The following is a 14,777-nucleotide window of genomic DNA, read 5'->3' as shown; positions in this document are numbered from 1 at the left end:
TTAACACATGGAGGTTATTCCATTCTTCTTAATATTTTTAGTGTACAGCTCAACAAATTTCAGTTAACAAATGTTAAGTCTACAATGTGAGAATCTAAAGCCAAGGAGACATCACATTTTTATTTGAATTTTGGAAAATCCTTTCATGTAAATACTATATGACCAGTATACTGTACTACAATGAGGTCATCCTGTGATAATTGGCTGTGCTCATTCTCAGTCCCCAGAAAACTGACCTGACTGGTTTAAATAGAAGACTCAAAATAAGTTGGGATATTGTTTGTTTTTTTAGCGTTTCACTTCAATGTTTATTTAGTGACATATTATGCGTTTTGTGAATATTTTTCATCCTGAAAAATAATGCGAAACATTTCATTTGACTTTTATTGCATAGTCATACACAGGTAAACATACAATAATCCTGACTAACTTTAGTAGTGTACTAAACAGTGACTTTTATTCATTTTCAAAAAATCATTGTGCTGTAATCCTGATATGTATATGAAATAAAACAAATCTGTTATTTAAACGTTTTAAATTGAAATTACCAATCTGCTTTTAAATTTCAGGTATCTGAGAGAGATTCATTAGTGATTTGCTGAGCTCAGTGGCAAAATATAAATAAAATTAATTAAGTTAATTTTTTACTTCAGAATAAATGTTGAAAGTGTATCCATGATTTAAATAGGTAGAGAGGTTTTTATTTTGGGAGCCAGGCTCCTTTTTCATCTCTGTCCCTTCAGGGCAAAGGTCTGGATCTATTGTCGCACAGGGCTCTGTGAGTGAGTTTCTTCTGGTTTCCCACACTCTGTCCTTTCACTGTTTTCACTGGAGGAACAATAGAAGTGTGTCATATTATGCATCTCATTAAACACAATGTCTGACATCTTTAAAGAGGTAAATTCTTATCTTCAAATGTTTTACAATAAAAAAACAAGAAATTGACAAATACACCTTGCAGCAAAGATCTCTTGATAATGTAATTTTTTTTTCTCACTTGTTTTAATGACTTCACTTACTGCATATCAACAGAGTGATTTAATATTTATAATTCTTGTTCTTAATTTTAATAGGTTACTAAGCTTAGTTTTACACATGTATGGATGACTACATATTTATCAAATCACAAGAAGTTTTGCTGTTCTAAGATCTGTAGTAAAGCATTTGTTTAGTATACACAAATAATGCAGGGGCTTAATTTTTATCTTGATAGCAGTCATTTATGGGTTCACCTGACTGGAGAACAAACATGGAGAATCTATTCGTCATCATTATGATAAGCACAGTTATAAAGAAATAATTATTCACCAACAAAAATATCTTCAGCTTGCAGTGTTTGTTTATTCAACAAGGCACAATGAGCCACATGGAGTGAGAAAGCTCCGTCTGTAGGTGATGATACATCACAACAACAACTTGTAGATTTCTACAAGACACACTGTACTCAGAGAGAGTAAAGGAACAGCTGTCTTTATAAAAGACAAACGATTTTCAATATTTGAGGAAACAGTCCTCACTGTCAAAACAAAAGATAATAAAAACTGACCTTACAACAGATTACACTGTTACTAGTGACTATTCAATTGAATGGGTTCTCAAAATGTAAAATTACATTTTCACAAGAAAAGTGTGACAGTGTGATATCATACCTTTTACAGTAAAAGATAAACATATTGATCTTAAAACAGATCATTTTTCAATAATCAAAGTGAGGGAAAGTCCAATATGACACAATGTCCATAAAAACGACCAAATCATAATCAAAATGATAATTTCTACTTAAGACTTATCACTAAGACTAAGACTGTTGTATATCATAACAGCATTATATTTGAACAATACATGACGTGCCGTGAATTATAACATTTTCACAGGAAAATCGTGACTTTAAGCAAAACGTTTAGAAAAAAAGGTATAAACATTTGGATCTTACAAAAGATCAGTTTTGAGTAATCAGCGATTAAAGTTCATTATGAAAATATATCCATAAAAAGGACAGTTTAAGTTCATTGTTAAAATGATCATTACTAATCAAGAGGTTAAAGATATCACCATTGTATTATATTTAAACAATACATGTCGTGAAGTGAATCATAAAAGTGTCACAAGAAAATTGTGACAGTAAAATAACCTTTTAGCAAAAAGTATAAACATTTGGATCTGACAACAGATCAGTTTTGATTAATCAGAGAGATTAAAGATAATTATGACAATTTGTCCATTAAAAGGACCAATTAAGAATTTTGATCAAAATGATCATTACTAATCAAAGTAAGTAGATATCATTCTTGCATTATGTATTAATAATGCCTTTCATGAGGTGAATCATTAAAAGTGTCCCAGAAAAATTGGGACATTCAGCAAAAGCAAAACACTCCTAGAAAAAGTATAAACATGTGGATCTTACAACAGATCAGTTTTGATTAATCTGAGAGATTAAAGTTCATTACGACAGGACAGTTCAAGTTTTCTAATCAAAATGATCAATAACAATCAAAAGATAACAAATGTTATAACAGCATATACTACCAATACATGAAGTACAGTGAGGTATGATAATAATTGCTGATGCAATCAGATGTTCATGCAACATGCATGACAAGATGTTCTCTTTCTCAACTTAAAAGATATTGTTGCTGTCATTTCCTCGGGAAATGTCATCTTGAACAAAGACAAACACACAAATACAGCCTTCTGTACATACAGAAGAACAAGTCCATCAAATTTCAAAGGATTCAGTCCAGTAATCTTTGACCAATGTGGTCATGTGAGTTTGTGTGGTAGTAACTCCAGTGAGTTAGTGTCTACCACGGCCTCCAGACGGCGCTGCTGACTGGACTCTTGTCTTTGCTGGTCTGGACTGTGGAGCTCAGAGGAGAGAAGTCAGCCTCTTTCAGGTTGTTTTGAGACGAAGGCTGCAGCTTGTAGAAGTGTTGCAGAAGACTTCTCTGGGACTGTGTCTTCACTGGCTCTCTGGACAGAAAGTGTGTCACTTCTTGGACACATCTGGAGTAGCCCTGATTAGCAGCTGTTGAGTCCACAGCTCGATGCTTTTGCTGCAGTCGTCTCAGGACACAGACTGTCATCTCCAGGATGTCTGCTTTCTCCAGCTTGGAGTCTGGCTGCTGTTTGAGGAAGTCTGGACCCAGGAGAGACTTGAGCTGCTCAATGCTGCTGTTGATTCGCTCTCTGCGTAACTTCTCCACCAGAGGCTTTCTGAGCTGCAGAAAGAAAAACAAAGTCATTAGACAACTTATTCTGGAGTCAAGTGTGATCATAAACAAATACAACCTCTCATTAACAATATTTAAATGTTGTTGGATCTTGAATTTACCTTGTGGGTCAGAGTGAGATGCTCCTGAGAATTGGTCATTGCTGCAGTGATTGTAGGTGCCATGGCTGGATCTCTGTGCTGTAGAGGTCTCTGTAGAGAGAATCTGATCTCTGCTGGCTTCATCCCTCCTATTTATAGTCCCACATCTCCATATGAATGTGTGAGTCTTGGTCTGGTTGAAGTTTCTCACAGTCTTAGCCAATCAGAGAGTTTGGTCACACAATAAAGGGTTACACACGCCAAATGGTTATATTGATGTGAGGACAAAAGTTATATCTCAGGGGAACAGGTGGAGGACTGGGGGGGTGATGGAGAGAGACTCACAGAGCTCTGTGTGGATCTGGGAAAGTGGTGACGCTGTAGAGAGAGCAGATCTGCTGCCCTGATGCTGGGATCAATGACTTTGACTGAGCACACGCTGATTATTACATCAAATGTGTGAGCAGATATCTTTTAATCATAAGTTAATGTAAAAGTTATTTAATCTGATAAAACATGAACATCAAAAGTCTGGATTTTTTTTTGGGCTGCATTTACTGAGCTTAAATGTTAAATGCAACACCCTAAACTCCCTGCACTTTTATTTGACATCATGAGATAATTATAAAAAATATTATCTTGATTAATATTTTGTGAAAAACAAACAAACAAGATTATTCGAGCAGTTCTTAAAAGTTTGCATACTGTTTGTTAAATGTGTGTTCAAGCACTTAAACTCAACCAATAATCATGCAGCCATCCAGATGCAGAGTCTCTTGACATGTGCCTTCCCGTTGGTCTGAGTAACAAGTAGAGCTCAGTTTCCCACACTGACTCCCTGTATGGTCAATGAACCACAAAGGGACTTAAGTGACAGATGCTGGCTTTGTGTTGTTATAGAAACAGAGGCTGACATCACCAGCCATCTGGAGGGAAAGCACACCATTGGCTGATTCTCACAGTTCTTAAATTTTGAAATTGTGATGAAAAATTAGTCATTAAGTTTCACCAAAATGTTTTATCATGTAATATTTCCAGTTTCCAATCATTGTGACATATTTTTAACCTCCTGTCATGATCATGTCTCATTACTGACCATCAACTGGATCAGAATTTCAGCTCTACACATGAGGGTGGGAGGTTTCCTGGGGGCAGCTGTTTCCTGAAGTGTGCCAAATCTCTTTGGAGAATTCCTGCACTGCTGGTGGGGTGAATGTCAGTCACACTGAATACTGCCTTCCAGAGCTTTCCCGCACTCCGTCCATTAGCAGATGAAAGGCATGTGCCCCTCTACAAATGGACTGTTTCAGTACTTGAAAGCACAAGCAGTTTGTGGCGCCAAGGGTAGAAGGTGTGGCCTGCGTAAAAAACTATTTGCTCATTGACGTGAGAAATGTGTACTTAAAATGAACATTGGACATTTAGAATTATCACTTCACAAATAAGCCACTGAAATATTTAATTGATGTAGTAAAATGCTAAAATCTCATGTTTGAGTTCTGTGTCTCAGTCTGAACATCAGCGCAGAATATCTCATTCTAACATTTTTTCCACTTAAATCATAATTAATGGGACAGGAATTAGATCCTGGATAACTACTCACATGCCAACATTAAGACATCTAGATAGGGTGAAAAATTGAACATTGAAAAATGTTCTTTTAAGAAATAAAGGGGGCAACAAAGTATATGCACTTTTCAAAGACAAGCACTCACACGTACTTAAATCATAGCACTTATGTACTTAAGGTATCCGTCATAAACAGCAGCTACAATGTTCAGATGAGGGTTTGAAAATTGTTTCTATTTTTCCTTCCTTACTTTATCGACTGTGATGTGATGTGGTTTCTTTCTTGTGACAACTGTACTTATTGTAGTCGCTTTGGACAAAACTGCCTGCATAATGCCCTAAATCTAAATATAATTGACTCAAAGTTCACCGCTGTAGTCAGGAGGTCGGATATTGCAGGACAACAAATTCACAAACAATTTTTCACTACATGTCTTATTGTCCATGTATCCTGTAACATTTTATTTTTTTTGCAACTGCATGCAAATGTCTCAGAGTTATGCAAAAATATGGTTGTCATTGTTTGGAATAACATTTTTTTTTAAAATAAGTAACATTGAAAATGACCATGAGCTGTGTCTTGTTTTCTGAAGTAGGTCGATTTGAAACTAGATTTTCTATCATGAGGTTGTAATTCTGGGAAACAAAAAGTGAAATTAAACCAAACTGTTATATCAGCAAGGGGCGAGCTTACTTTGTGTGACTGACAGTAAGTTTTTTTGAAACACTGTGATGAAAATATTGGTTCGCACTTGATCAAACTACTCAGAGATTAAAGTATAGCGTTACGTGACATTAGCCAAATCCACATGTTTAATTATGCCAAATAGGAGATTTTAAATTATGTAACTTGCAGAAACCTTTTCAAACACCAAATGCTGAAGTTGTTTCATTCTCACTAGATACAGTGACAGTATTTTAAGGAACTGAAATGATGATTCAAATCATTGAGGAGCAGTTACACAAACGGCCTGATTTAAAACCAATTCCATCTTTAAGAGCCACACTCCCCTTATAATCTGTCTCTTCATGGCAAAGGTCTGGATCTATTGTCCCACAGGGCGCTGTGAGTGAGTTCCCTGTGGTTTCCCACACTCTGTCCTTTCACCGCTTTCACTGGAGGAACAATAGAAGTGTGTATCATCTCATTAGATACAATGTGGGACTACTTTAAAGAGGAAAAGTTTGACCTCTAAATTTTTACCTTAAAACACCTGAAACCTGACAGTTACTAAGTCAGAGTCCTGCATGGGTGAAAAATAATGTACTGTGTCGGACACAGATGCGGATCGGGTTGGACGCCTGGAGAGGCGGGTCAGGTTTTACGATTGCCATTTTCAAGGCGTCACTTATCATCAGTCATTATTAGCGACACAAATTATATGCATTTATATTTCATATGAGCTCATTCATGCATGCTTGCGCCCTCCCAGAACTCCCATTCCCCACGCTGTCTTACTTTAACTTTTAAGAATTGCGTCCGTCCAATTTTCCTTCGGGCGTCGGTATCAATTTATAGCGGGTCGGCTCGGGTACGGGATGTAATTTGTGCTACTGTTGGAAAACGGGTCGGATGCGGTGACCCGTGCAGGACTCTGCTTTAAGTGACCATTTTAATCCTCTAGCTAATTATCAAGCTAAATATCCAACATGCTGGTTAACGTCAAAGACTGTGGTGGAAGACGACAGTAAAATATTTCCTTTCTCTAACACTGGATTTATTTATGCCTGAATTTTTAAGGTGTGGCAGCTTTTATTTTGCCGTGGTGGTGCGCCACAGTCAATTACATGTAGGGGAAACCCTGATGTTATATGTATCTTGAAGAAAACATGTATGTGACGCTGTGATCCTACCCTATCACTTAAGTGACGTGGAGCAGAAACAAGTGATAGGGTGCTGGATTGGCTGAAACAGAGAAATCATTCATCCTATTACAAGACACTATACAGGGTTCTCCCCAGACGGTGGAACAGCGGCGCTGCGCCGCTATACCGCTAGGTCAGCGCCGCTATACTTCGCGCGTGACGGTGACGTCCGTCCGTCCGTCCGTCCGTCTGTCTGTCTGTCTGTCTGTCTGTCTGTCCGTCCGTCTGCCCGTCCGTCCGTCCGTCCCCCGGTTGACGGCTAGGAGCTCTTGGCTGACGGAGTTGATGACCATCTGTCCGTCCGTGTCTCCCCCCCCCCCCGACTGACGCTGACGAGCGTTCGCCCCCCCGGACAGACGGTGCGCCGCTACACTAAAAATTTCTGGGGAGAACCCTGCTATACCGTCAAAATGATTTTGAAACTGTTATTTAAGGGTGAAAAAGTGACATAATATTACTTTAAAGGAATTTAAATGACTAAAATTAAAACTTTTGATTCTTACTTTTACTCTTCAAAGTTATGTTATGGATGAATAATTTCTTCATGTGCTGAATTTTATCTTGATTTTGTTAATCAGAGGTAACAACGGTGATGGAGGCCTCTGTCAATGAAGACAACATTTATAAAGTCTTTCATCATCACAAAGAAGACAACCATAACATACATAATAAGACAAAAACAAAAGAAGTTCAGCTTGCAGTGTTTGTTTATTAAACAAGGCACAATGAGCCACATGAAGTGAGAAAGCTCCATCTAGAGGTGATGATACATCACAACAACAACTTGTAGATTTCTACAAGACACACTGTACTCAGAGAGAGTAAAGGAACAGCTGTCTTTATAAAAGACAAACGATTTTCAGTATCTGAGGACACAGTCCTCACTGTCCTTTGAGAGATTTTCTCAAATGGATTAAAACATTTGTATTTTGTGAACAAAACATAAAATGGTAAAAACTGACCTTAAAACAGATCACATCGTTGTAAATAAACACTACATTTGTTTTTCTCAAATTGTTAAAATTTGAATTGTCACTGAAAACTGTGACAGTAAACAAATCTTTTACGGTAAAAACACAAACATATTAATCTTAAAACAGACCATTTATCAATAATCACAAAAAGTGTGGGAATGTTTATAATGAGGAAATGTCCATAAGAAGGACAATTTAAGAATTTTGATCAAAATGATCATTACTCATAAAGAGGTGAAAGATATCACCCTTGTTTGATAATACCTGTCATTAGGTGAATCATAAAATTGTCACGGGAAAACTGTGACATGAAGCAAAACTTTTAGAACAAAGTATAAACATTTGGATCTCAGAACAGATCAGTTATGATTAATCAGAGAGATTAATTATGACAATATGTCCATAAAATGGACAGTTAAAGTTTTCTGATCAAGATGATCAATAACAAAAGATAACAAATGTTATCATAGCATATACTACCAACACATGAAGTACAGTGAGGTATGATAATAATTGCTAATGCAATCAGATGTTGTTCATGCAACATGCATGACAAGATGTTCTCTTTCTCAACTTGAAAGATGTTGTTGCTGTCATTTCCCCAAGAAATGTCATCTTGAGCAAAGGCAAACACACAAAATACAGCCTTCTGTACAAACAGAAGAACAAGTCCATCAAATTTCAAAGGATTCAGTCCAGTAATCTTTGACCAATGTGGTCTTGTGAGTTTGTGTGGTAGTATCTCCAGTGAGTTGGTGTCTACCACGGCCTCCAGAGGGCGCTGTTGTCTGGATTCTTGTCTTTGGTGATGCTGGTCTGGACTGTGGAGCTCAGAGGAGAGAAGTCAGCCTCTGTCAGGTTGTTGTCAGAGGAAGACTGCAGCTTGTTGACATGGTTCAGCAGTCTTCTCTGCTGGTGATGCTGCTGCTGCAGTCGTCTCAGGACACAGACTGTCATCTCCAGGATGTCTGCTTTCTCCAGCTTGGAGTCTGGCTGCTGTTTGAGGAAGTCTGGACCCAGGAGAGACTTGAGCTGCTCAATGCTGCTGTTGATTCGCTCTCTGCGTAACTTCTCCACCAGAGGCTTTCTGAGCTGCAGAAAAAAGAACAAAGTCATTAGACAACTTATTCTGGAGTCAAGTGTGATCATAAACAAAGACAACCTGTCATTAACAATATTTAAATGTTGTTGGATCTTGAATTTACCTTGTGGGTCAGCGTGAGATGCTCCTGAGAATTGGTCATTGCTGCAGTGATTGTAGGTGCCATGGCTGGATCTCTGTGCTGTAAAGGTCTCTGTAGAGAGAATCTGATCTCTGCTGGCTTCATCCCTCCTATTTATAGTCCCACATCTCCATATGAATGTGTGGGTCTTGGTCTGAGTAGAGTTTCTCACAGTCTAAGCCAATCAGAGAGCTTGATGACACAACAAAGGACTACACACGCTGAATGCTGTTAATGCCTGAGGGACAATGGTCAGATTTCAGGGGAACAGGTGGAGGACTGGGGGGGTTGATGGAGAGAGACTCACAGAGCTCTGTGTGAATGTGGGAAAGTGGTGACCCTGTAGAGAGAGCAGATCTGCTGCCTGATGCTGGGATCAATGACTTTGACTGAGCACAAGCTCATCATCCCATCACACACGTGGGAGAATAATATTAATGGTGTCATGTTATTATTTAAGAAATATCAAAAGTGAGTGCTTATTTTGGGTCAAGGGCTTATTTTAGCCAAAACCTGTCATTTGGCAGTTACGTCTGTCTATTTTAATTTATATATAAAGATATTTTCATTCTATTTTTGAACTTGACAATGTGTCTTCAGTTATGCATAATCACAAATACAAAACTTTTTCAAAACAGTTCTATTAGGTGTTAGAAACCAGTCTTATAATCACCACAACACAATAATCATGCAGCTGTCCAGATGCAGAGTCTTTTGACACGTGCCTTGTCGTCGGTGTGAGTAACAAGTAGAGCTCAGTTTCCCACACTGACTCCCTGTATGGTCAATGAACCACAAAGAGACTTAAGTGACAGATGCTGGCTGTGTGTTGTTATAGAAACGGAGGCTGACATCACCAGCCATCTGGAGGGAAAGCACACCATTGGCTGACTCTCACAGTTCTTAAATTTTGAAATCTTGATGAAAAATTAGTCAATAAGTTTCACCAAAATGTTTTATGATGTCATATTTCCAGTTTCCAATCATTGTGACATTTTTAACCTCCTGTCATGATCATATTTCATTATTGACCATCAACTGGATCAGATTTTCAGCTCTACATATGAGGGTGGGAGGTTTCCTGGGGGGCAGCTGTTTCCCGAAGTGTGCCAAATCTTTTTGGAGAATTCTTGCGCTGCTGGCGGGATGAATGTCACTCACACTGAACACTGTCCTCTAAAGCTTTCCCACACTCTGTCCATTAGCAGAACAAAGGCATGTGCCCCTGTACAAATGGACTTTTGAATCCCTGACAACACGTGCAGTGTGTACCGCCAAGAGTAGAAGGTGTGGCCCCCTTAATGCAGTAATTACCCACTGATGTGAGAAATGTCTACATAAATTGAACATTAAACACTGAGAATTACCACTTCACGTTTTAACCACTGAAATATTGAATTATTATCGCAAAACGCTAAAATCACATGTTTGTGTTCTGTGTCTTAGTCTGAACATCAGGGCAGAATATCTCATTCTAACATTTTGTCCACTTAGTTCATAATTAATGTGACAGGAAGTAGATTCTGGAAAACAGATCACATGCCTACATTAAGACAGTTAAATAGGATGAAAAATTAACAACAGCAAATGTTATTTTAAATGCCTTATGACGCAAAGCTCACACCTGTAATTGGGGGGTCTGATTGCGCAACACAATAAATCCACAAACTACTTTCACTACATGTCTTATTGTCCTCCTATGCTGTAACATTTTACATTTTTTTGCCACTGCATGCAACTGTCTCAGATTTATGCCCAAATATTGTTGTCATGGTTTGGAATAATAAATGACAATAAGTGTCTTGTTTTCTGAAGTAGGTCGATTTGGGGCTAGATTTTCTATCATGAGGTTGTAATCCTGAGAAACAAGAAGTGAAGTTAAACGAAACTGATAGATCAACAAGGGGTGGACTTTCTTCTTGTAACTGACAAAAATTTTCAATAACTGTGATAAAAACATTAGCTTGCACTAGATCAGACTACTCACAGATTAACATAATGCGTTAAGTGACATTAGCCAAACCCACGTTAGTATTATGCCAAAAAGGAGAATTTATATTAGGTAACTAGCATAAACTTTTTCAAACACCAAATGCTGAAAATGTTTCATTCTCACTACATACAGTGATAGTATTCTTAGGAACTGAAATGATGTTTCAAGTCATCAAGGAGCAGTTACAGAAACGGCCTGATTTAAAACAAATTCCATCTTTAAGAGCCACACCCCCCTTTTAATCTGCCTCTTCAGGGCAAAGGTCTGGATCCATTGTCCCACAGGGCGCCGTGAGTGAGTTTCCTGTGGTTTCCCACACTCTGTCCTTTCACTGGAGGAGCAATAGAAGTGTGTCTTATTATGCATCTCATTAGATACAATGTCTGACCTCTTTAAAGAGGAAAAATTTGACCTCTAGATTTTTACCTTAAAACACCTGAAACTGACAGTTACACCATTTCTGAGTGCAACACCACTGTCTCTAATACAAATCGCAGGTCTGTAATAGTTTTTTAGATGTTATATAGGTGCTAACTACAAACAAAACTCATTACGTCATAACAGTGTTATGTGTATCTTGAAGATAACATGTATGTGACGCTTTGATCCTACCCTATCACTGAAGTGACCTGGTGCAGAAACAAGTGATAGGGTGCTGGATTGTATTGGACTGTATTTAATGGTAAAAAAGTTGTATAATATTACTTCAATGAAATTGAAATCACACAACATGTGTGATTCTTAGTTTTACTCTACACAGTTAGGTTATGGATAAATGTTTTCTGTATGTGCTGAATTTTATCTTGATTTTTTTAATCAAAGGTAGAAACGATGATGGAGGCCTCTGTCAATGAAGACAACATTTATAAAGTTTCTTTCATCATCATTAAGTGGACAAGCATAACATACATAATAAGACAAGAACAAAAGAAGTTCAGCTTGCAGTGTTTGTTTATTCAACAAGGCACAATGAGCCACATGAAGTAAGAAAGCTCTATCTAGAGGTGATGATACATCACAACAACTTGTAGATTTCTACAAGACACACTGTACTCATGGAGAGTAAAGAAACAGCTGTCTTTATAAAAGACAAATGATTTTCAGTATTTGAGGACACAGTCCTCACTGTCCTTTGAGAGATTTTCTCAAATGGATTAAAACATTTGTATTTTGTAAACAAAACATAAAATGGTTAAAACTGACCTTAAAACAGATCACATCGTTCTGAATAAACACTTCATTAAATGTTTTTCTCAAATTGTAAAAATTTGAATTGTCACTGAAAACTGTGACAGTAAAAACACAAACATATTAATCTTAAAACAGACCATTTTTCAATAATCACAAAAAGTGTGGGAAATGTCCATAAAAGACAAATTAAGAATTTTGATCAAAATTATCATTACTCATAAAGAGGTGAAAGATATCACCATTGTTTGATAATACCTGTCATTAGGTGAATCATAAAAGTGTCACGGGAAAACTGTGACATGAAGCAAAACTTTTCGCAAAAAGTACAGTTGGATCTGACAACAGATCAGTTTTGAATAATCAGAGAGATTAGAGTTCATTATGACAATATGTCCATAAAAAGGACAGTTAATAATTTCTGATCAAAATGATCAATAACAATCAAAAGATAACAAATGTTATCGCAGTATAAACTACCAACACATTAAGTACAGTGAGGTATGATAATAATTGCTGATGCAATCAGATGTTGTTCATGCAACATGCATGACAAGATGTTCTCTTTCTCAACTTGAAAGATATTGTTGCTGTCATTTCCTCAGGAAATGTCATCTTGAACAAACTCAATACACAAAATACAGCCTTCTGTACATACAGAAGAACAAGTCCATGAAATTTCAAGGGATCAGTCCAGTAATCATTGACCAATGTGGTCATGTGAGTTTGTGTGGTAGTAACTCCAGTGAGTTGGTGTCTACCATGGCCTCCAGAGGGCGCTGTTGTCTGGACTCTTGTCTTTGGTGATGCTGGTCTGGACTGTGGAACTCAGAGGAGAGAAGTCAGCCTCTGTCAGGTTGTTGTCAGAGGAAGACTGCAGCTTGTTGACATGGTTCAGCAGTCTTCTCTGCTGTTGATGCTGCTGCTGCAGTCGTGTCAGGACACAGACTGTCATCTCCAGGATGTCTGCTTTCTCCAGCTTGGAGTCTGGCTGCTGTTTGAGGAAGTCTGGACCCAGGAGAGACTTGAGCTGCTCAATGCTGCTGTTGATTCGCTCTCTGCGTAACTTCTCCACCAGAGGCTTTCTGAGCTGCAAAAAAAGGACAAAGTCATTAGACAACTTACTTTGGAGTCAAGTGTGATCAAAAGACAACCTTTCATTAACAATATTTAACTGTCGTTGGATCTTGAATTTACCTTGTGGGTCAGAGTGAGATGCTCCTGAGAATTGGTCATTGCTGCAGTGATTGTAGGTGCCATGGCTGGATCTCTGTGCTGTAGAGGTCTCTGTAGAGAGAATCTGATCTCTGCTGGCTTCATCCCTCCTATTTATAGTCCCACATCTCCATATGAATGTGTGAGTCTGAGTAGAGTTTCTCACAGTCTCAGCCAATCAGAGACCTTGGTGACACAACAAAGGACTACACACGCTGAATGCTGTTAATGCCTGAGGGACAATGGTCAAATTTCAGGGGAACAGGTGGAAGACGGGGGGGGGGTTGATGGACAGAGACCCACAGAGCTCTGTGTGAATGTGGGAAAGTGGTGACCCTGTAGAGAGAGCAGATCTGCTGCCTGATGCTGGGATCAATGACTTTGACTATGCACAAGCTCATCATCCGATCACATACGTGGGAGAATAACATTAACGGTGTAATGTTATGATTAAATAAATATAAAAAGTAAGTCCTTTTTTTTGGTAAAGGGCTTATTGGAACCAAGACCTGTCATGTAAAAATGTCTGTGAAAAAAATCAAAAATCAAAAAATTTGGATTGTATATATTGATACATTGTCGTTCTATTTTTAACCTGGTCAATGTATCTAATGTCCTGCACGATCACAAATACACAACTTTTTCAAAACAGTACTATAAGCTGTTAAAGACCAGTATTATAATCACCACAACACAATAATCATGCAGCTGTCCAGATGCAGAGTCTTTTGACACGTGCCTTGTCGTCGGTGTGAGTAACAAGTAGAGCTCAGTTTCCCACACTGACTCCCTGTATGGTCAGTGAACCACAAAGAGACTTAAGTGACAGATGCTGGCTGTGTGTTGTTATAGAAACGGAGGCTGACATCACCGGCCATCTGGAGGGAAAGCACACTATTGGCTGACTCTCACAGTTTGTAAAATTTGTAAAATTTGTAAAATTTGTAAAATTTGTAAAAAAAAAAAAAAAAAAAGTTTTAGTGTCCTATATTTCTAGTGTCCAACCATCATGACATACTTTGAACCTCTAGTCATGATCATGTGTAATTACCAACCATCAACTGGATCAGAATTTCAGCTCTACACATGAGGGTGGGAGGTTTCCTGGGGGCAGCTGTTTCCTGAAGTGTGCCAGATCTCTTTTGAGAATTCCTTCACTGCTGGTGGGATGAATGTCATTCACATTGAGTGCTGTTGTGTAGAGCTTTCCCACACTCCGTCCGTTAGCAGAAAATAGGTATGTTGGCACATGCCTTCTACTGATGGACATTTTGAGGATCCTCCTGGTTGACACAGCGATTTTGGGGTCCCCCTCATAAAAAACTATTTAAGGCAAAACATTTCACTTAAAAATACGGCACTTAACTGTTAGTCCAACATGTATATTGCTCCTTCCAAATTTTCGATACATAGATAATTCATTTATATTGTAAAAT

The 14,777-nt window shown here is 38.1% G+C and overlaps 3 protein-coding genes and 1 long non-coding RNA gene across 7 annotated transcripts in view; 1 reads left to right on the top strand and 3 right to left on the bottom strand.

The window, feature by feature from the left end:
* LOC115583812 (uncharacterized) overlaps positions 1 to 14,777 on the top strand; it is a 74,593-nt gene that overhangs the window by 4,518 nt on the left and 55,298 nt on the right. The gene's annotated exons all lie outside the window — the stretch shown is intronic.
* On the bottom strand, positions 1,322 to 3,460 carry LOC115583795 (transcription factor HES-5-like). Its single transcript, XM_030420987.1, has 2 exons — positions 3,335 to 3,460; positions 1,322 to 3,221 (listed from the first exon to the last, which is right to left on the bottom strand). Exons 1-2 carry the CDS (start codon positions 3,455 to 3,457, stop codon positions 2,805 to 2,807), a joined length of 540 nt encoding a protein of 179 aa, XP_030276847.1. The 5' UTR covers positions 3,458 to 3,460; the 3' UTR covers positions 1,322 to 2,804.
* On the bottom strand, positions 7,438 to 9,050 carry LOC115583804 (protein hairy-like). The gene is made up of 2 exons (XM_030420996.1): positions 8,928 to 9,050; positions 7,438 to 8,814 (listed from the first exon to the last, which is right to left on the bottom strand). The coding sequence occupies exons 1-2, from the start codon at positions 9,048 to 9,050 to the stop codon at positions 8,482 to 8,484; spliced, it is 456 nt and encodes a 151-aa protein (XP_030276856.1). The 3' UTR covers positions 7,438 to 8,481.
* LOC115583799 (transcription factor HES-2-like) lies at positions 11,872 to 13,474 on the bottom strand. The gene is made up of 2 exons (XM_030420990.1): positions 13,324 to 13,474; positions 11,872 to 13,216 (listed from the first exon to the last, which is right to left on the bottom strand). Exons 1-2 carry the CDS (start codon positions 13,444 to 13,446, stop codon positions 12,884 to 12,886), a joined length of 456 nt encoding a protein of 151 aa, XP_030276850.1. The 5' UTR covers positions 13,447 to 13,474; the 3' UTR covers positions 11,872 to 12,883.

The sequence above is a fragment of the Sparus aurata genome, chromosome 6, assembly GCF_900880675.1.
Source record: "Sparus aurata chromosome 6, fSpaAur1.1, whole genome shotgun sequence".
Lineage (NCBI taxonomy): Eukaryota > Metazoa > Chordata > Actinopteri > Spariformes > Sparidae > Sparus > Sparus aurata.
This window is presented reverse-complemented; position numbering and strand designations above follow the sequence as displayed.

Coding starts and splice junctions, on each gene's coding strand:
- LOC115583795 (XM_030420987.1), bottom strand. CDS start 3,457: ATGAAGCCAGCAGAGATCAGATTCTCTCTACAGAGACCTCTACAGCAC. Junction 3,222..3,334: donor ATCTCACTCTGACCCACAAG/GTAAATTCAAGA, acceptor TTCTTTCTGCAG/CTCAGAAAGCCTCTGGTGGA.
- LOC115583804 (XM_030420996.1), bottom strand. CDS start 9,050: ATGAAGCCAGCAGAGATCAGATTCTCTCTACAGAGACCTTTACAGCAC. Junction 8,815..8,927: donor ATCTCACGCTGACCCACAAG/GTAAATTCAAGA, acceptor TTTTTTCTGCAG/CTCAGAAAGCCTCTGGTGGA.
- LOC115583799 (XM_030420990.1), bottom strand. CDS start 13,446: ATGAAGCCAGCAGAGATCAGATTCTCTCTACAGAGACCTCTACAGCAC. Junction 13,217..13,323: donor ATCTCACTCTGACCCACAAG/GTAAATTCAAGA, acceptor CTTTTTTTGCAG/CTCAGAAAGCCTCTGGTGGA.